The sequence below is a fragment of the Perna viridis genome, chromosome 8 (assembly GCF_037379345.1).
Source record: "Perna viridis isolate PV_CMFRI_1.1 ecotype Kerala chromosome 8, ASM3737934v1, whole genome shotgun sequence".
NCBI classification, from domain to species: domain Eukaryota; kingdom Metazoa; phylum Mollusca; class Bivalvia; order Mytilida; family Mytilidae; genus Perna; species Perna viridis.
In genome coordinates, this window is record NC_142452.1 from 29,750,820 (window position 1) to 29,772,960 (window position 22,141).

General features: G+C 32.1%; 2 protein-coding genes across 5 annotated transcripts in view; both read right to left on the bottom strand.

Annotated features, from left to right (window-relative positions):
• Positions 1-4,466: 4,466 nt before the first annotated feature.
• On the bottom strand, positions 4,467-12,928 carry LOC148610165 (MAP3K12-binding inhibitory protein 1-like). 3 transcript variants are annotated; one of them, XM_088542287.1, is made up of 8 exons: positions 12,906-12,928; positions 11,946-12,123; positions 10,078-10,171; positions 9,406-9,477; positions 8,482-8,622; positions 7,466-7,566; positions 5,913-5,975; positions 4,467-4,987 (listed from the first exon to the last, which is right to left on the bottom strand). In XM_088542287.1, the coding sequence occupies exons 2-8, from the start codon at positions 12,063-12,065 to the stop codon at positions 4,898-4,900; spliced, it is 681 nt and encodes a 226-aa protein (XP_088398413.1). In that variant the 5' UTR covers positions 12,066-12,123; positions 12,906-12,928; the 3' UTR covers positions 4,467-4,897. The 3 variants fall into 3 exon arrangements, with proteins under 3 accessions (XP_088398413.1, XP_088398411.1, XP_088398412.1); XM_088542285.1 differs by lacking the exon at positions 12,906-12,928 and adding an exon at positions 12,727-12,861; XM_088542286.1 differs by lacking the exon at positions 12,906-12,928 and adding an exon at positions 12,694-12,833.
• A 4,532-nt stretch (positions 12,929-17,460) lies between these two features.
• Positions 17,461-22,141, bottom strand: part of LOC148610166 (cytoskeleton-associated protein 5-like) — a 59,127-nt gene continuing 54,446 nt past the window's right edge. For both annotated transcript variants that reach the window (XM_088542288.1, XM_088542289.1), the window contains exon 46: positions 17,461-21,813. In XM_088542288.1, coding sequence (XP_088398414.1) covers positions 21,691-21,813 — 123 coding nt within the window. In that variant the 3' untranslated portion in view covers positions 17,461-21,690. The remainder of the gene's footprint in view (positions 21,814-22,141) is intronic.

The following is a 22,141-nucleotide window of genomic DNA, read 5'->3' on the forward strand; positions in this document are numbered from 1 at the left end:
AGGCCTCGGATCCATAGATGTTTTAAGGTGGTTCAAAAATAAGGAGATGGGTTTTTTGGACCATCATAGTAATTTTTGCACAAAAAAATGCACTATTAAAAAATGTCTTGAACTGAAAAAGGTGGGTTTTGGGGGTGGACTCCCCAACTTTTGTTCAAAAATGTTACTCAAATTGACTAACATGTACACAACAGAATTAAAAAACAAGAAAAGTTTTTGTGGGAAACTGTTCCAAATAACATTAAAGATGGAGGTAGGTTTTAGTCTGGAGTAATTGGCAGAAAGATTGGCAACTGTGTTCAATAGAGATTAGAAACAAAAAAAGGCATGATGCATGTACATATCAGATAGCAAATGTATCAAATACAATATCTCCAACCAAAATATAAAATTTTGTTCATTCTTCAAAAACAAAGAAAACTGAAACTGAGGAACATTCTAAAATATTTTTTATATGACTGCAAAATGTTTTTTTAGATCGTATAATGGTATTGTGCTGTTGCCATCGTTGGCGACCACTAACTTTACTTTATTTGCCTTCCTCTTTTCACAGAACTGGCAGGTATTGTCCTCATCTTCTGTTTGTGTGTATCTTGATGGGTTACAAATTATGTTAGTTTTAATGTGCTTCAACCGTTATGAAAATGAGACCTTTGCATCTTTTCACAAAACTGGCAGATATTGACCTCATTTTTTATTTGTGAGTGTATTTTTATGTGTTACAGATTATGTTTAAGTTTGGTTCTGCTTCAATGATTTTTAACGAAAACATTGGCCTTTACCAAATGAACAGTTATGAAAATGACACTTTGCCCCCATGTTTCGTAAAAATGTCAGATATTGCCCTCATCTTTTATTTGTGAGTGTATCTTGATGCATTACAAATTATGTGTAAGTTTGGTTGTGCTTGAATGATTTTTAACGAAAACATTGGCCTTTACCAAATTAACAGTTATGACAATGGCACTTTGCCTCCCTCTTTTTTTGCAAAAGTGACAGATATTGTCCTCATAGTTTCATTTGTGAGTGTATATTGATGGGTTGCAGATTTTGTGTAAGTTTGGTTGTGCTTGAATGATTTTTAATGAAAACATTGGCCTTTACCAAATTAACAGATATGAAAATGACACTGGTCCACTGTCTTTTTGCAAAAACTGGCAGATATTGTCCTCATCTTTTATTTGTGAGTGTACATCGATGGGTTACAGATTATATTTAAGTTTGGTTGTGCTTGAATGATTTTTAATGAAAACATTGGCCTTAACCAAATTGACATTTTTGAAAATGACACTGGCCCTTAGTCTTTTCGCAAAAGTGGCAGATATTGTCCTCATCTTTTATTTGTGAGTGTATCTTGATGGGTAACAAGTTGTGTTTAAGTTTGGTTGTGCTTGATTGATTATTAACAAAAACATTGACCTTAACCAAAAAAACAGTTATGAACATGACACTTTGCTGCCCTCTTTTTGCAAAAGTGGCAGATATTGTCCTCATCTTTTATTTGTGAGTGTATCTTGATGGGTAACAAGCTGCGTTTAAGTTTGGTTGTACTGGAATGACTTTTAACAAAAACATCGGCCTTTACCAAATTGACAGTTATGAAAAAGACACTGGTCCTCTGTCTTTTCGCAAAAATTGTTGATATTGTCCTCATCTTTTATTTGTGAGTGTATCTTGATGGGTAACAAGCTGTGTTTAAGTTTGGTTGTGCTTGAATGATTTTTAACGAAAACATTGGCCTTTACCAAATGAACAGTTATGAAAATGGCACTTTGCCTCCCTCTTTTTTTTGCGAAAGTGACAGATATTGTCCTCATAGTTTCATTTGTGAGTGTATATTGATGGATTACAGATTATGTTTAAGTTTGGTTCTGCCTCAATGATTTTTAAGGAAAACATTGGCCTTAACCAAAAAAACAGTTATAAACATGACACTTTGCTGTCCTCTTTTTGCAAAACTGGCAGATATTGTCCTCATCTTTTATTTGTGAGTGTATCTTGATGGGTAACAAGTTGTGTGTAAGTTTGGTTGTGCTTGAATGATTTTTAATGAAAACATTGGCCTTTACCAAATTAACAGTTATTAAAATGGCACTTTGCCTCCCTCTTTTTTTGTAAAGTGACAGATATTGCCCTCATCTTTTATTTGTGAGTGTATCTTGATGCATTACAAATTATGTGTAAGTTTGGTTGTGCTTGAATGATTTTTAATGAAAACATTGGCCTTTACCAAATTAACAGTTATGAAAGTGACACTCAGGTCCACTGTCTTTTTGCAAAAACTGGCAGATATTGTCCTCATCTTTTATTTGTGAGTGTACATCGATGGGTTACAGATTATGTTTAAGTTTGGTTGTGCTTGAATGATTTCTAATGAAAATATTGGCTTTTTTCAAATTGACATTTTGGAAAATGACTCTGGCCCTTAGTCTTTTTGCAAAAGTGGCAGATATTGTCCTTATCTATTATTTTTGAGTATATCATGATGGATTACAGATTATGTTTTAGTTTGGTTGTGCTTGAATGATTTTTAACAAAAACATTGGCCTTGACCAAATAAGTAGTTATGAACATGACACTTTGCCGCCCTCTTTTTGCCAAAGTGGCAGATATTGTCCTCATCTTTTATTTGTGAGTGTATCTTGATGGGTAACAAGTTGCGTTTAAGTTTGGTTGTGCTTGAATGATTTTTAACGAAAACATTGGCATTTATCAAATGAACAGTTATGAAAATGACACTGGTCTTTTGTGCAAAAGTGGCAGATATTGTCCTCATCTTTTATTTGTGAGTGTATATTGATGGGTTACAGATTATGTTTAAGTTTGGTTGCGCTTGAATGATTTGTAACTAAAACATTGGCCTTTACCAATTAACATTTTTAAGAATGACACTGGTCCTTCTTTTTGCAACACTGGCAGATATTTTCCTTATCTTTTATTATATGTGAGTGAATATTATGGGCTTTAGATTATGTGTAAGTTTGGTACTGCTTGAGTGGATTTAATGAAAACATTGGCCGTTACCAACGTAACTGTTATGTAAATGACACTGCAAAACTACAAGATGTAGTCCTCAGGTCTCACTAACCACTTCTAACGTTTCCATTACTTTACATGTTAAAAAAGTAATTTTCAAAGTCTCACTGTGAATTCCCAGGCCAAAAGACATCTTAAAGTTGCATACTGTTGCGAAACTTGGAAAGTAAGGCTTCCAAAATCATTATGCTAATGGTACGATGATAGTAGAAATTCTTCACAAAATTTACTTGAATAAATAATACTGAAAATCCACATTTTTACCTGTTCTGCTAATTGACAGCATGGAGGCAAATTACTCACACATGTAAACAATATTCATACACTTTTGTAATTAATTACATATATGATTTTAAAGTACACATTCTTAGCTTTATTTTGACTACTTTTAATCATAATACACACAAATAATGCACTTATAATGCATATGTCTAGGTTCAGTGTGTTTTTGGTACTACATAGGGTGGTGGCCATTTGACCAGTAAGTGGTTAGTGAGACCTAATCTAAAGTTGGATTACCTCCCTTTGAAGTCTTGTAACAGAAAGACTATTCCTTCATTCACATCTACATGTGATTCCCAGCCTTCCTATAAAGTTTCATCAAAATCCCTTAAGCAGTTAAGGAGGAATTGGGCTTATGAGATTTTAACACGAAAAACCTTTTAAGAATTGCCTCCCTTTGGAGTAATTCAACAGTAACTATTTTTGTTCATGCAGATCAACAAATAATTGCCAACCTTCCTTTAAAATTTCTTCCAAATCCCTAGAGGGGTTTAGTAGAAGTTGTGGTTACAAAAATCGTAGACAGACAGAAGGACAGATGGACAGACAAACAGATAGGCTGATTTCTATTTAATCCCCCCCCAGAAAAAAAAAGAAAGAAAAAAATTGGTTTGCGGGACATAACAACTATGACTGTGTGATGACAATGTTCATCAATACAGGTTAAGGTCAACCAATGCCTGGTTAGGAAAGTTCTTTAGACCCTTTAAGTGGATCCAAAAGGTATTCAGGGTGTCCTACCTCAGTATAAAGTTGTAAAGTACACAAGACCATAGGCGTAGGTAGCAAAAACTTACTGGTACTGTTACTGACATCCGGAAAATTCATTTTTATTCTGAATGAGAAAGAAAATAAGAAAACAGGTGAAATGTGTCCTAAAAAAAACAAAACATTTTCTGTCAAAATAATTTGAATGGCATACTGTACCTGTCAAAATTATTGGTACGGTTGGAGCAGTACCAATCATACCGGTTCCCAAGCCCATGAGGACACAGCACTTGCAGGTCCTGTGAATGGTGCCTAGCACCCAAATTAGTTGATCTAAATAAATTATCCTGCACTCCAAGAAGTGTTGTGTCCTTCATACTCACCATACAGGTATTTTTTAAATAGCTGTCATTGTCAAAAAAAAGATAACAACATCCAAATATAACTAACAGCATTTATTTTAATACATTTTACAACAATGATGAATTTCTTGCAATAACACACCAGTGATTAATCTCAATATGAAACTGCTTATGTATCAATATACATATAAAAATTTTGTCTCTGTCAAGCTGTAGTAACAGTTCATTTCATCTTGTGTCACACTAAAACACTGTCATTATCACGTATTAAAATTCACTTGCATAAAACTGGAAAGGTTTATTTCTGTTTGTCTGATAACTTGAATTCATGATAATTTCCCATTGGTACATCAACATAAGAGCATTTTGTTGCAGATATAAATTGGAGGATGCCACATTTATTGTTTATATATTGAGTCAGTCGTCAAAGGGAAAGAACTCATGTCATTTTGATATAACCAGAAAGAGACAGTTACTCTCCAATACATCCTTAGTTCTGTTTTCTTGTATTAAGTCTTCTCAATTTGTGGATTACTTTTACCAAGAAGTTTTTCTTTCAATGTTGCCATTTTAGCTTCTATGTCTGAGATGCTTAAATCCTGCAAAAATAAAATGCCTGGTATGTTGAAACTGTAAAATGAAACTAGATTACTTGAAAATTCACAAAGGACAAATTTCTTCCATACATTCTTAGTTCTGTTTTTTTTGTACAACACAATGTACAAGGTTTTCTCAATTTATGGGTCAGCTTTACAAAGAAGTTTTTTTTTCAACTAAAGTTTCAAGGTTGCCATTTTTGTTCCTGGCCCACAATACCAGTTTTTATTGGAGCTGGGTAGCTCATTAGGTTCTGTTTCTTTGTATGTGTTATATTGGTTATTTCATGTTCTTTGTTATATGTGTCTGTTCTCCTTGTTTAGTCTTTACCCTTGAATTATATTTAACTTTGACTTCTGCAAAAATCCTGGTTCCCTTGATTACTCTCTGTGTTTCTTGTATACTTTATAACCTTCTTTTGAGATTTTTTTCAGTTGACCAGATTTTTTAAAGTTTTAAATGAATCACTTCACCTTTTGTATTATATTTCTAAATTCAAATGATTCACCTACAAAATGCAGGTTTAATTGTGAACTTAATTCTTTTCTAATAATGCTAAAACTGTCCTTTTTAAACAATAAATTTGGAGAAAAAATGCATATAATAACACCCAAATGAAAACAGAAATCATTCATCTTAAGTTCAACTGTCGGTTAAAGCAAGAGCATTCTCTTTCACTTATCATATTGAAAATAATTTAACTAAGAAATAATTGTAATTTTTTTCATGAAGCAATAATCACAATTTTGTCAGGTAGACTGAGTAATACAGGAAGGGTGTTATGTTCAGTTTGCTATGATCATTCCTTATACAGTGAAACCAATCCAAGCCCCTTTTAGAGATTTATTTGGTTAAGGCAGGGTGTTTGGTTTACACAGGTTTAAAAATATTGAAGCTGATATAAAGGAACTTTGACTATGTAAATACCTGTTCAGCTTTGTGTTCTTGTTTGATGAACCTGTCTACTTTTCTTTGCTTTGGTGGTGGTATCTGGAAATATTTGTACCGGGTAAATGAAATTCATGATTGTTATACAGCTAACAAAGTATATCAGAGTATTGTTGAAAATTTGGCCTGTATGTGTGGCTTATGTATGAGGCAAAGAACGAGACTTAATAGATAATTATCCACATTACACACTGAGTACACATACAGGCTGTATCTTTTGACAATATCCTAATATTGTTTTTATCCTGCAATAAAAAAGAATGAAAACTTTTTAAATAAATGTACAATTTGTTTACTACTCCAAATTGATTTCATGTTTTACACCGAAAGGATAGGGAAGCCCCAGCTTCACAGTAATCTTTGACAATTATGGGCATGGTAAAAAAATACAGGCAAAAATATACATGTACATGAATTACATCAAAGCTGCATTTGCCACCATGTATTTGTATATGAACATAATGACTGCAGGATAAAAAGTCTATTTATAATATTAAGTCTGATAAAGTTGGCATTAAAATAAAAAAATCAATGATGATTCAAATTTCTATTATCCAAAAAAAAAAAGAGAACATCTGCTTTGTGTTTTTGTATTTGACTGTACTACCAGAGCTATTTCGAGACTGTCCATATAGAAACTAGGCAGATCCATAAATATGAGTGGCACATAGTAAATTTTATCCCACCAATTCTTTTGTTCCTATAAAATGTTAACTTATTCTGATGTCTAAATGAACAGTGATTTTTTTGTTTAGAAAGTGAATGGCTATGGATATATTCTCAAAGTCTCCTAACAAATCAACTAAATTACGGACAGTTCAAAGAGTTAACTCCCTTTATTTGAAAGTTTCTAGTGCATCCTATGTATCTTCTTTCTATCCCTTACAGTTTATTACAAACCTACACTCATTTCTTAAAAATCATGAGCTTTTGATCTCTGATGGATGAAATTTTACTGATAACAAAATTTGGCATGTGTCACCCACCGCCTGTGTCTTCCATGAAAACCTTTTTATAATCATAAAAAAAACTATTGCATGACAAGCTTCAAGCTATCGTTACCGACAGATCCTTATCTAAATTGATGAGATCATAAACCCTATTCATTGTTTAGCTGTCCGCTGTTAAAAAGAATTGAGATATCACTAGACACATTTTCATACTTTTCCTTGTGAAGTTTTTATGGCATTAGATTTTGTGTCTTTAGCTTTTATAATCAATCTGGAGATTCAGGGAAATTCAGTTGAGTGTTGGAGTTATTCCCCCCTCTTTCTGTCAAAACTCACTTGCTTCCCATTTTTAAATGTTCATTTAAAGCACTAAGTTTAGATGAGAAAATCAGGCTCCTTGCAGCTTATTGTTGTTAAAAGAAGACAGACAATGAAATTGTCACATTGAAATTTGGTCTAGGTATGCTTAAAAATGTATCAAGTTCTAAAACAAAGGTGTGCTAAAAATGTATGATGTTCAAAAACATGAAAAAAAAAGTTAGGTGTCACACTAAGAAATCCATGAGCTAAAATATTACTTACACTGTGATCAAAGTATTCTGGAGAGATACCTTCTAAATACAATATTCGTTCCTCTAACTTCTTTAATCTACTGAATACATCTGTTTTATCTATTTTAGCACCTGTATTATATTGAAAATGAAAAAAAGGAGATACATGTATATATATGAGAGGAAACTTTTTTGTTCTTTTACATACCTGTTAACCCTTCCACATTAGTGGGAGACTGTCGTATAATCAATGAATCCCCCTCATAATAATGTAAGAGTAAGATTTGTAGGAGGTTTTATATGAAAAATTCTAAATAATTGAATTTTTACATAAAAAAATACATTTACGTAAGAATCTCTTGTATTAACTGTTCCAAAGGTTAACAGGTATGTCTTTTTTTAAGCAGACAATACATATGTTTAGTTTGTATTTTGTATCTTATTATATAGATAGCAGTGTTTTATTTATGGTTCCCAGGGCCCCCTCTCAGAATCAAATGGTTGTCCCCTCAGGCAAGATACAATATTATCAGATCAATGGAATCAGTTACTGTTAACTGTTAGATAACTGTGATTTTTCCATTTGGAAAGCATTCTTTAATTTTCATAAATAAGTGATACTTACTCTAAAATCAAATAAAATTGCAGTTTGGTATACTAAGATAAAATCATAATGATACAGTAAATGCATACAATAACTTCTGAACTTACATCACATTATTTTCTAACTGCAAGCAAATTAAGATAAGAAGTTGCAATGTGGTACAAACAAGGGGAAATGCTATGGCAAAAACAAAGCTGCAAACACCAAAAGGATACTAAATAAAGAACAAAACACACAAACAACACAAAAACAAACCCAACTTAACACAGGAATGAAGTCAGATGCTCTGAAAACGCAAGAAGTTCCTGCTTCTTGCAAGACACCTGTCATGCTGATGCTTGTTGAAAGTCTTATTGATTTCAAACAAAGATTATGAGTGGACAGACAAAGAATTCATACTTTAGAGCAGCTGGGATGTTACAACATGGGAAAGATATCATTACCTGATTTTATTTTTAGATGCTCCTCTATGTTACGAAGTCTTTCTTCCACTCCTGGAAGGACATTTTCTGCCTTTTCCTCTTTGATTTTTATGGGACTAGTAATCTGGGTTTGTGGTCCTGACAAATTCACTACTTTTGAAACTGAACAATATAAGACAAGAGATTAGATATAGATATTGATAAAATAGCAATCTTATGAAATATCATGTATCATCTTAAATTCTAGGCATTAAATAGAACTGAGTGTATTTAGTCCCTGTGTATACCCTTTGTGTCATTATCTAACTTTTAAAACTAAATGATATAATACAAGAGGTTAGACATAGATATGGAACAGAATTAAAAGTGATTAAGGAATCTTGTGTAAAATCATCTAAAATTATACGCATTACATGGATCTGAATGTATTTAAAGTCCCTGTTTAAACTTTATGATCAGGCTCAGTTTGTACTCCTGTGAGGAAATGCTATACAGGCAAAATTATTTCACATGATTTTCACCTGAATTAAGAAAATAAAGTTTGTGACAGTGAAATAGTGACTTTGTGAAAATCTCATGATTTTCAGGCGAAATTCATGCAACATGAATTTCATGTGAATTTCACATGAAGGTTCGATTCATCCAAAATTCATGTGAAATTCACATGAAATTCATATTACATGAGAATTATATGTGAAGCTCGATTAAAATGAATTTCATGTGAAAAATATTTGCTTGTACACATATTCTCATAAAAACTTTAAAAAATATTCTACCATAATATTTACTCTCTGCATACAAACATTTTTCACCACCAAGCAGATGCCAAAATTAGAAACATCAAACTTTTTCATATAACTTTTGCCTCAAAATCCCAGAATTCACATCTGCCAAAATAACAAGACATACTGTATTACTCTCACAGTATATAATATGACTTTTTACCTTTGATGTGACTTTTCCCTCCAGGTCTGGACAGAAATACTGCATTCACTCTAGCACAGCTGTCCTCTTGATCTAAACAATACAAGAACTGCATGTTTTTTTTTAGCATTAGGATTCAACAAGGTTGAGTTCATCTAATTTTGTCAAAAAAGTTATTAAAAACTTTCACTGTATAAGTACTTTATCATTTACTCTCAATAATTATGTAAAATGTATATTGAGGTGATTCTAAATAGAACAGAATCATGTTACAGTCTATCCTCATAATCATAATTCAAATTTAGGATCCAAATATAATGAGTGAAACATCAATGAAAATTTATATTGTTACTGTCATATGAATAAATGTACCATAATAGTCAATGAGAAGATAAAGAAAAAAACATATCCTATCAGAAAACTTTTCACTGTTGAATAACATATTATTTTTAACTCAGACTCAGGTATAAAGATGTCTTCCTCCTTCATATCTAATTGTCTGGGGGGAAAATACTTTCATAATTTGTATTAGGAATTTTGCTAATTATTGGTACAAGTATGTATTTTTTTTAAATATTTTAACTGTATCATTTACATCTCAATTTGAAAATTCTTCATAATTACTATGGGTCTACCATTTATTGTGAATAAACTTGTGCCAATAAAATATTTAGTATTTAGCATTATATAAACCTTCATCAGTGAATATTGAACAGAATTCTCTCCTGTTATTTTCATCAATTTCTCTCCTTTTCTGTTCAGTGAAAGCTACAATTCTTCTCTCTATCTGTAAAAGTAATTCATTATAATCATCATCTTAAACAAAACTCTTACTGTGACAAACAACAAAATACCAGAAAATCAAAACAGAAAAATGATGTGATATATCTTTAAAAGAAGCATTCACTGTACCAAAGGATTTTACTTTTCCATTTTTATTAGGGTTAGCAATGAATACTCAAGTATAATTTTAGTACTCAGATACTTGTTTCAGTTTTAAATATTTTGATGCAGTTCCCTGTGTAAAATGTCTGTTTTTCAATACTAATTAATAACAATTAATAATGTACAAACATTTCACGCAACTGATTGGATACATTTTTGTAAAGGTGTTCTCATGTACACCAATCATCACTTTTACATTGATCATTAACTCGTACACCATAAACTCCTGTTTGATTGTTTATTGACGTGATTGGTATAAAATCACTAATTTATACTTAGTTTTTGTTAAGTATGCGTAATTTAAAGTCCATTTTTTGCTGATGAATTATAGGACAAGTTGTAATCAAAATAACTAACTCCACAGAAACATATTTGTTTTTTTTTATCAAATCAAACTTCATTAACTAGTTGATGGCTTTTTTTACCAACCTCTAATTTGGCATCTGAATACATTGCTGAAAAGGTTATTTGTAGATTGTTCATTGTTCAATTTGCGCACAAAAGGTAAAGTGATACACACATACCAAGGCTGTAGCATTTACACCGAGTTATGTGATAATTTGTATGTCTAAGCAATGTCATAATACATTTATTTAATTAGTGTATATAAGTTAATATAACATAAAATCAATATTTTTCATTAAACTTTTTATCTGAGTAATTAAGTACTCTTGAGTATCATGACCCAGTGCTTAAGTATTAAATTGCATACCTTTTGCCATCCCAAATTTTTTTGGTAAAAAAAAGCACTTGATGAAGATTATCTCCTCTACTAAAGATTGAATGAAACAAACACCCATTTAGTTAATGGTGCATTGAATTCATTATTAAATAATTTAGAGCTTATTTTGTTTCAGAAGAAAGTATAGAATAGATATTAAAAATTACCCACTAGGTGGCAACAGAAAAAATGTAGACATAACAAGAATGTTTTTTTTTTAACTTTCTCTTCTGACTACTAGATCTGAGTATTGTCAATGAGTTCATAATACAACACATATCATAATACTTAGTAGTGAAACAATAATATCATGAAATGTATTGTCACAAAATATCAACCAGAATTGCCTTGCATAAACAGCTAACAGTCTATATTTAATCACTATTTAAATATGAAGCCAAAAGTCTTCTTAATCTTAAATAAAATTGTGCAAGGGTATTCACAATTTGTATAATCGCTCTGTAACGCATGTAAATGGCTTTCACGGCACTAGTAAAACAGAAAACTGGATTGGAGATGGAATAAGGAAATAAACCAAATTTTAGTTTCATGTTTCATGAAGACGAAACTATACATGAATTGTTATGATCTTCGATCGATAATAATGATTCTTCTCAACTGATTGGGATAACTTACTGTAAATGTATTAATATTCCGTCTACTGTGAATATAGCTAAAATTAGTAAACTGCAATATTTCTACGTTTACAGTAGATGACATAAAAATAAACCTTAATGTCAATTGCAGATCCAGGGGAAACTGGAACCCTCCTTATTTTGTTGGAAAATCTTGTTAATTTCATGCAAAATTTGTGCAAAACTGAGCAAACAACAGCCTCCTTTTAAAAAATATCTGGATCCATATGTTTCATTTAAATATGCTATTGAATTCTAACCTCAGCTTTTGATGCCTTTATTTGCACTATTTGTAAATCTTCTTCACTCAGTAGTTGTATCTGATCAGTTTTTGATGAACTGCTTGGGATTTCATCACAGTTAGTTTCATCAGTCAGCATATTTATAGCTCTTGCATTATGTCATAAATTTGAGATATTTTGGTCAATCATACAACACCTGAAACATATAAAATGTAAGTTTATTTTAGAATCTGCATACATGGTATGTGTATAAAAACATTTCCTGAGAGGAAAAGGTAACAGCTCAATTTCTGAAGATAAACAATATATGAAAATGAAATATTGCATCAAGATAGTAATTAACTGATTGTTATAAAGGTTGTGAAAACCTGGACCAGCTGTCCTTTTCACAAAAAAAATTGTTATGTAAAATTAGTTGTAAGTTACAACATCACAATATTTCGATCATGCAATTATGACATCAGACCTTACAACTTATTTTACAGTTAAGAGTTTTTGTGAAAAAAAACTGCTGGTTTCATAAGAAATCTCAAATTATTAAACAGAATTTCCTCACATCTTTCCCAAACACTTATTTGACCAATCATACCTTTGAAATCAAAGATCTAGGGAAAAACTCTGGAATTTGAAAAAAAACGTTAGGGCAATGAACCTTGTGGTACAATTTCATTGACAGCTTGAATTACACTTGTAATATATGTTTTTACTTTTGTACGGATTTTTAGAGTATGAAAAAGTCATACAACACTAAAAGTAAAAAAATAACATTTTCATGATGTCCCCGAAACAGAAATCATACAAATATTCCTTGTCAATTTGGAGTCGTCTCAGCAATGAACATAAAACCACTGAATCAGCTTCACCGATATGCGTCACCAAAAAAAAAAAAAACAAACAATAAACAAAAAAAACACACACACAACAGTATTGTTCAATTTAGTAAGCTTAGTAAAATAAAAAAAATCTCTAACGTCCTACATTATGTACCGGAAATTTCTTTTCTAATTTCAGAACAAACGACTGATCATTTACAAATATCCGGAAAGTTATCCAAGCGCTACTAAAACATATTTTGTAAAACATTTTTGACTCGCCACTGCTCAGGAATAAAGAAATAATTTATTTAATAATATTTCGGGGCTCCACATGAAAATGACATTTTTTCCAATAAAGAGGGGGTGCCAACCCCCTGCACCCACCAGTGAGTGATTCGGCCCTTGATTTTGATACACTAGGACATATAACAAAAACAATATTCACAATGCATTCATTCTACAAATAGGATAATAATTTCAAAAGATGACAATTAAGAAGTGGATGTTTTGACCATCAATATAACTTTCGTAATGTAAACTTCATTGACTTTTCATATAATCATGTTTGCCCCCCCACACACACACACACACATTCACATATACGGGTACCTATTCTAGCGGCACGTCCTATCACCTTATATATAGGAAGAGGTCCCCCGAGATAATACTGTTTATGACAGTATCATGGTTCAAATAAGAAAATTTAGTTCCTATTTTTTTCACTAGTTTTTTTCTTGAGGAAAAAATAACCTTCTGTAAATCGCTTGGTCCGTCACTTAATCACCATCGAAGAAAAGAACAAAAGGGCGCCCGCAGTAAAAACAAATCAGAAATTCTAAGACCATGGAAAAAAGACTTTGCAGAAGTCAGGAACTGAAAACAAGATACTGATCAAACCCAACAGAAAAAACTTTAGGTAAATAAGAATAACTGAACTCCATCGAAAACTGGTAGGGTGGACAAGGTGGACCGACAGGGTAAGAGTTCTCGGTTTCTTTCTAAAACACTCACCGGTGAGTTGCTCGTGATCATACATATACAGTAAATGGGTAACTATGGCAAATCGAAGAATTTATCTGTCCTCATGGTCATAAACATATCAGACCAAAAAAAAATCTATTTTCAATAGTTCGTAGGTCAATAGCTTTGATATCCCTGGTCCACCGCAAACGCAATGCAAAACAAACTTTGGGGTCGGAACTGTTACAATGTACATGTATGTTCCTATAAGTTAGATCAATATTATCACTCTTTTGAAATTGACTTGAAAATATTAAACGCTACTTTCGTTAACCGAGTGATACTTCCTTGTAAGTAAATCTATAGTATGAATTTTAGCACACGATTTAACTATATAGGACAACCTCTGATGGTACCAGGCCATTATATCGACATATCCCTCCAAAAATTTGAATGAAGCATTAATTGTTAGGGATGAATTCTGGTGTTACATGGAGATGGATGGGGCGCAGGTCGGTGAACCGACAGAGCCATTGAACTTATCAAATAATCCTTGGTTGTTAGCCCTACTAAATAAAAGTATCTGTGTTTCTTTATGGTTTACTAACTTCAGGTTTTACTAAAAACCAGTAAGGGCATTAGTTTTCTTTATTTAAACTATACATTAATCTATGCTTTTATACGAGGAGGACGTTAACTTTTTGTAGGTTTAAACTGGTCTGGAGCTTGCATGTTAGTGTGTTTGTGTAATAATTTTCCAACTATTTTGCTGTACCTGAGTAAAATGATGTTTTGGGTCCAGCTGCAGCCTGCCTTGTGGTATGATTTCCTCGTCGTTCACTTATGACCAATAGGTAGCCTTGGGCTGACATTTGGCTCTTTGACATGTATACCATACCTATTCTCGTTGTAGTATGTGCACTATAGAGGGAACAGAACCGCCACGTCCCGCCTAAATCCGCCCTTGTAGTCATTTTCGGAAGTTAGGATAGTAAGTCGGATATAAAGAGATCTCAGGAATCATGGTTTTTATTAATAAAGTTTTCGCGTTAGTCTGTATGTGCATTCTTCTCCACCTTAATTAAAAATTGTAACTTAATTTTGAAAATGCATTTTCACTTATTCATAAAAAACAAATAAAGTACTAATAAGAAAGCAAGTAATTTGATTATTATAGTGACACGTGTAACACATTAAACAATAGTCAAGAATTAAATCATATGATGGAAACACCAAACACATTGGACCTACAAGTCACTTAAAATAAACTGTGAGAATTAAATTGTCAAGAGAAACAAAACAAAGAACAAAAATAAATTACTTTGAATAAAATAACTGTTTGCGTTTCAAATAAGCATATAAAATGTATTTATATTTTGTCAAAATGTTTGTCCTGAAGCTGCATGATCTGATTGTATTTCATCAAATGCATATAATGAATTTATCAATCCGCGGCAGGGGCGTAGCTGCCTATACACAAATACGCAGTTGCGTACTTTCGGAAAAAGTAACAAAAATAAAAACACACATTTTAAAGATATGAAATAAAGGTTTTATGCAATGACTCACTTGGGGCCTTGAGCGACCCCCCCCAAGACCCCTCGCCATAATTTTGCGTACAAATAAAACAGACCTAGCTACGCCCCTGCGCGGCGATAGTCCATAAAGGTAACTATGAGTATAAAAAAGCCTGATTGGTATTTGATCTCTTTAAACTAATAGAATCGAGATGACTGAAGGCATTATTTACATTTGTCTGTTGTATCCACCCATCTGCGGCCGTGACATATTCAACTCGGCCGTTCTCCCTAGCTAGACAATGTGGAGGACACTTACTACCCTACCGGTGCACCTTGTCCATGCTTCCAACGTTTAGTGTTAATTTACTTGTAGTTTTCTATGCGTTATCTTTCGGCTCTTGTATGTTATCTTTGCTTGAACTATATCCCTAGACTTTCGAAATTCCTATTCCGTTCTAAACTAAGTTCGATTCCCATTTTACTTTCTAAAGCACACTGTAACGCCGACCATAGTGTATTAGTGTGGTGAAATGCGTAAATCTCCACTTGCAAGTCCAAATGTGTAAATACACCGAGATCAAGCAAAATTGAAGAAATTTCTGAAGTACAACCTCAGATGTCATATACATTGGTATATACAGACGAGTAAAACTAGAAGAAGACAAGACATAAAGGTGGACAAACTGTATAATCTGATTATTACCTAGTTGTAAATTAAACCTAATATATATTATGTATGTAAAACTGTCTTATATTTTAAATATTTACTTCATAGAACTTTTTGCATTTATGTTTTGGTCAATTGTATTCATTTTGTCAACCACTTGTATTTAGCAATTAAGTGTGTTATGATATTCTTGTCTAGTATAACGAGAATGGACATGGTAAATATGTCAAAGAGACAACTCCAGCGGGATGAAAAAATGTCAGCGCAAGGTCGTTCATTGGTTTTCAAACCCTCACACCACAGGGCAGGCTGCAGCTGGCCCATAACAGCATTATACACAGGTACGGCGACATTAAAGTAAGCTGAGAGTGAAAACGAAACAAGACAGTCTATATATTCTATATAAAATTAACCTGTATATAAAGGCAACCTGTCTTATCACAGCATAATTTTATCCTCCCTTGGAGGTTTGGCTGTAATAATGCATGTCTTGCTTGATTACACGTATAATCCAAATCAATGGGTAATAAAATGCTTCCCAAAGGTACAGCTTGATACAACCACAGAGGTCGAACGCTGAGCAGTTCGGGCAAATATGAACAAACCATTCAAGCTTCATAGAGCTCTGAAGTTGGTTGCAATGAAGTAGCTGTCTTTATAAAAGTTCAGAAACAGTTAAAGACCAAATAAGCAACCTTAGTTTGTCATTCGGAAGTAGATAACTAGAGGCTCTAAAGAGTCCGAATCGCTCATCTCGTTTGATAAGCAAAATACATGTACTACTTTTTTGTGAAAGCGGTCGTTTTTTTTTCTTGGATAAAAATTCCTAATGCTCATACCTAAGTATTAATCAAATCAATATTAATTGAATTCTGTCCAGTAGTTTCTGAGAAGAACATTTTTGAAAGTAAAAAGCAGACATTGTAAAACGGACAATAACTCTTAACATAGCTTAACAAAACTTGGAAAATATGACCACAGATAGACCTCACTGTGCCGAAAGCTTTTATCCCGTCAGAACACACCTAACAGTTTTGGAGATATATGCAAAAATCTGTCAGACCCCTTTGTTCTATTTTTTAGTAACAACAGCCATGTTTTTGTGGTTTGTTCAATGGGTTTCTCTACAACAAGAATTACATCTACAGTATGCAGTGTTTGAATTTTATATGGATTTGTATTTTTAAGCACCACTTTTGATTTAAAAATATTTGTCATAGAGTAAAAAAAATTGACCAGAATCAATGTGTCCTTCTTTTTGGCCCTATGTGCTTTGTACTAGTCCATCAATCTGAGTCAGATTTTTTTAGGTGGTAGCTCAAAGAAGCAACAGTCCACAGGTCACCTCAATCAGAAACATTATTCTGACTCAGAGCCCACCAGTAATCGTTGTCAATCCAATATGCCACATGCTTGGCAGTGAAGCAGTGACTACCAATTTTGAAATTGCTAGGGATCTAACCCACCAGAAACTACAAAAACATTACTTTAAAATGTCTCCATAGAAGTATAATTGTGGTATAACAGAAGAATGTTCTAATGACCATGTACTACTAAATAAAATAAAACACTGAACATAGCATCAATTTAATATCACATAATTGGCAAGCTCTTCAATCTGAAGACCTTCAACATAATTAATAAATCATCATTAAATAACTACAAACAAAAATTTGTACAGTTTGATCAAAAGCACTTTACATGGTTACATTATAATAAAACAAAAACTTCCTCCAATGTGGAGATAGGGTAAAAGGGGCTGAAAGCTGCAAGGTTGTATTATAAAATTTTAACTAGCATTTGCTAATAACACTTAGAAATTACTTTTTAGATTAACAGGTACAAAAATGCTCACACTGGTACTGAATGACACTAGCCTCAAATTAAATGGTATATCAAGGTTGATCTGAACTGGCCTTCCCTAATAATAAAATCTTTCTTTCTTTGCATAAATATACACAGAGAAAATTTGCACGATGACTACAAAATGTTAGTCTCTTCTGACTTTTTACAAAAACGAAAGGAAGTAGAAGAAAATAAGACAGACTTTTCTTAAATTTAGAATTTTTTTTTAGCTTCTGTAACAAACTATACAACATTTAAAAATATGTGAAATCTACCACACAAAAGTATGATGTATCAGTAAAGTTGGTTGCCACAGCCAAAAGCAGGATATGAAATGAGGGGAGAAAAGAAAAGAAATACAGGTTTTTAAGAAAAAAAAAATCAAGTAGAAAAAAGATAAAAAATTAAATTTAATACAACACTGCAGGTACAGAAGTGATACAGGAAAATATAAACAGAACATATAATGCCTAAAATGGGCCCCATTTCCATTTTTTTTAAATTGGCAGTGTTGTTGATTTACAATGTATGTTCCTGATATGGGCATGTGCTTTGCACACCTTTGTACAGTTAACAAAGAAAATTACCTTGCAATGAAAAATAAAATTGAAAGTTTAAATCCATCAAATATTGAAAAAAGATCACTTTACAATAGAGTTCAGATTATACAGATTCTAAATACTGAAACTGACAAAAAGACAAATATACATTTGAATCTGTATCATCTTCATATATTTGTCAGCACATAAGTATCTTCAATATGTATTAAACTACTCCATAATAAAAGGTGCACATTTTCAATATGTACTCATTGTGCAAAGTTTGAATGGTATTGGTTCAATACTTTTTGGGTTACATATTACAAGGGTGATGGACAAAAGGATGGGCAGAGATGCGCAGCTACAAGACTGGCTTTCCCCTTGGTGACACGGGTAAAAAGGCACCTTAAAGATGTCAGGATTAGATAGGTTTCTGATCTATTGAAGGATTGATTTAGACAGATTTCACTGTAATTAATGTTATACAATATAATACTGAAGAACAGATGTGGGAAAATGCCCATGAGATAATGACTACAGTTTAAGTTACAATATCTGTGCCTGGGCTCAAAAATCCTCTCAATTTGAGTTTCTCCTCAAATCCTTCTTCAACTCCACTAATCCGATCATTTGAAATTTAAAATTTGAGAACATTCTCAATTTGAGATTTCTATAAAAACCCAGACCTGTCCTGACAAATAATATTTTTTTAATGTTAACATCCGCAAAAGTATATTTTCAATAGCTAAGTATTAAGTTGCAATTTTCAAAGCAAACTCCGAAAGCTGCTACCACAAACACTGTAGTGTTCATTCAAGCATGACTATCTTGTATCTACTAATCTAATAAACAAAACAAAAAGAGATCTGCATTGTTTTGATAAATAAAACTGTAAATAAAACACAACCTGAGCACAAAAATAAATTCTATTGGGACATTAATACAAGAGGTGAATACAATGCTATTATTGGTCAACTTTTGCCAATTAAATACACAAAATTGACAAATTTTCAAACATAAGAGGGGTTTCAACCACCGCATCTCCTCTCTCTGGATCCACAAATGGCATGATAAAAAACATTGTTTGCTGAACTAAAACAGTATTTTTCCATATAAATGTACATGTATCTGAATTCAATTAGCATCTATCTTTTCCAAAATACATGAAAATTAATATGTTGATAGTCAGCAACTATGAAACTCTTGCGCATGTAGTAATGACCTCATTCTATGTGTGACATGTAAATATTGCACACATTTTGTGAATATACAGATTACATATGTGAGGTATAGATTTTGTCTAACACCAATGTATCCCATGGGAAGATGCATTTTTAATATCAATTTTACACATATCTGTCACTATCAACATGAGGTTCCCCTTTTGAATCATCCCGTTTTCAATGTGGTTTCAAGGAAGGACTCTTTCTACGCTCAAAATACTGCCTATTAAATGAATAGTAAATGAAATGCATTGTTATGATTGATTTCAATGGTGAACAATACCCGGACTCAAAAATGAATTAACCACTAATTTACTATTGAAAAATGGTCTTTTGTAATAATGTATGTGAAGAAAAGGAAGTCCAACATCTGCTTTAAAAAATAACAACTGCCTTACAGGCAAAAGTATAAACTACACCTTGCCTGGTCAACGACATTGTTAAAAAAAAACCATTTCTACAAGTCCTCCGTGTTTCTGTTAAGGTCCATTGATTTCTCAAAAATGATGGTATGGTAAATTATAAATATTACATCTCTTTTTTGTTAAACATACACACATATATATATATATTGTTGGTACACTTGGAAAAAAGATGAATGTCCTATAAAGAAACTACATGTATTTGCTATATTTTTGGTTGAATCACAAGCATCATAATACAAGCACTTGTAATGAATCACTTTTTGTCAATAGAGAAATTTTTGTTAAGTTTTTATTATTACAAATATTGAATACAACAAGCCTGGAATTGCCAAAACTAAAACTAGCAAGTGAGAGGTGTGACAGTTCCTAAATTGCAAAATTAAATTTTTATTTAACCTTTTATTGCAGAATTTACAAATTACTTCATGCAATAAGGCTTATAATAATTTTTTGTTTGTTCGTTTCTACATTCCTGAATGACTTGGCAAAATTGGTGAGACTCAAAATATTATACTGCTTACACTTAATAAAACATCATTTTATTCATTTCCAACTTTCAGGATAGCAAAATTGACCTGTATTGTTTCAACATTTACATAAAAAAAAATATTTAAGTTCCACATTTGGCTTAGTGTTGTTTGAAGTAAATAAGATAACATCATATATATTTTGCCCTAACTTCTGAATTAACAGTATATGAAAACTTTGCCAAAAGTTATACAAACGTCAATAGATAAACAGAAAAAAAGGTGTCAAAATACACAGCACTGAAAATGAAACTTTGTGAGTGCAAACACACTAACTTGTAAGACAGAACACTTCATGCACACAGAAATCAAATGAATGAAACAAGTGAAGTACAAAAAGTATTCAATAATTGGGAAATATTGCTATCCATTCCAATGAACAGGTTTGATTAAACCCTGATTAAAGCATTAACATTACATAAACATGAATGTCAATTTGAATGTTAAAATATGAAACCTGTAGTTTAATATGCAACATGCATTTTTCATGTAGAGAAAATTTTCAGTTGTTAACTGAGATTCATTGGCATGGTTATCGTGTTAAAAATATGTAGAACATTTTTTTTTCATGGGGTATCCATTCAATGGTTTTTATGATTTAGTAAAATCACAAATACTTCCTAAAAAATGTAAAATTTCCACTGAAAAGGAAAAAGAATTCTGACAAAACATGAGAAATGACACCCATAAAAAAGTACTTTCACAGTTAATTACATTGCATGACTATAGCACATACATTGTTCATGAAACCACCACAAAAGGAACTAAGTAATAAAGCTCATCAAATGTACTCTACATGTATATGTAACACTCATATGGTAAATTAAAATAACCTACATCTATTTCTTCAATCTCACTTGTATGAATGTAGCTTTTAATGATTGACCTTCAATTTATAACTATTCCTATCTTTCTAAAGATCACAGCACTTTTCACAGTGATGGTAACTGTATTTTCAGAAATTATTCCAAAGTACCATGATTTCAATAGCAATACTTGTACTATAAAATATAAAACTCTGCAGGATTACATGGGAATTATCCAAGACTGTGAAAAAAAAATAAAATAAAAATAAAATAGCAAAAAAAAAAAAAAACAACAAAATTCAGTTTTTGACATTAAGTACCAGAATTGCAATAAGATACAAATGCAGTAATTTCTGAATTTACAGTTTATACATACGCAATAAAACATCCAAAGTATTTTGCAATAATATTGGCACATAAGGTTATAATCAGCTGATTAGCTCTTGGCTAACTTCTTGATACGCTCAAGTCTCTGTTTAAGCTCTGACACATCCGTCGACGATGTTGACTTTGGTATTGTTGTTTGTGCTTCCTCAGTTGAAGCATTATCAACATCGATCTGTAATTGTAAATTATGAAATTTAGCAAAAAGGCATGTTATGACTGCATTAACTTTTTGAGAACAAAACGAAAAAGATAAAGATGGACACCCAATAATGCCATTGTGTCTTTATACACTGACCTACATGTAGTTGCACAAATGTTATTTAATTAAACATTGGTATTGTATTTGTAGAATTTCTGTTATGACATCATTACTTATGACTTTCATTAAAATCGACTAATGGGTCCAAGTATGATACTATAGTTTACTATGTAGTACAGGTGTTAATATGGTTCAGTTCAACCAAAATATGGTAATTTTGGTGGAATGAAACTTTTGTGGT